Source organism: Eimeria mitis, genomic scaffold (genome assembly GCF_000499745.2).
Source record: "Eimeria mitis Houghton genomic scaffold, Emh_scaff1968, whole genome shotgun sequence".
NCBI classification, from domain to species: Eukaryota; Apicomplexa; class Conoidasida; order Eucoccidiorida; family Eimeriidae; genus Eimeria; species Eimeria mitis.
The window spans coordinates 2,270-2,810 of NW_013570292.1; the positions used below are offsets into that span (position 1 = coordinate 2,270).

The window sequence follows — 541 nt, forward strand, 5'->3', positions numbered from 1 at the left end:
GCTGCTGCTGCTGCTGCTGCTGCTGCTCAAACTGCTGCTTCATCTACTGCTGCGTCTGCTGCTGCTGCTGCTGCTGCTGCTTTTGCCCCTTCTACTACTATTACTATGACTACTACGCTTCTTGCTGCTGCTGTTGCTGCTGTTGCTGCTGTTGCTGCTGCTGCTGCTGCTGCTGTTGCTGCTGCTGCTGCTGCTGCTGCTGCTGCTGCTGCTGCTGCAGGATGGGTGTATCGAACTGCATAGTGTGTTCTATGGACGGGAGAAAGCTGCCAGAAGTGCTGCCGAGGGTAGACAGAGTTCTTCTTGATGCTCCTTGCTCAGGGGCGGGTATTATAGCTAGAGATAGCTCCATTAAGGTATTATATTTGTTTTTATTTATTTTTATTTGTTTTTATTTATGTTTAGTTGTGTTTATTTTTATTTATTTATTTGTTTTTGTGTTTATTTATATATTATATTTGTTATAGAGATAGAGATAGAGACAGACAGAGTTCTTCTTGATGCTCCTTGCTCAGGGGCTGGTATTATAGCCAGAGATAGC

The 541-nt window shown here is 44.4% G+C and overlaps 1 protein-coding gene across 1 annotated transcript in view; it reads right to left on the minus strand.

The window, feature by feature from the left end:
- Nucleotides 1-112: 112 nt before the first annotated feature.
- EMH_0046610 (uncharacterized protein) overlaps nucleotides 113-541 on the minus strand; it is a gene marked incomplete at both ends in the record, with an annotated part of 4,510 nt that continues 4,081 nt past the window's right edge. The window contains one exon of the mRNA XM_013496185.1: nucleotides 113-235. Within this exon, the coding sequence (XP_013351639.1) occupies nucleotides 113-235 (123 nt within the window). The remainder of the gene's footprint in view (nucleotides 236-541) is intronic.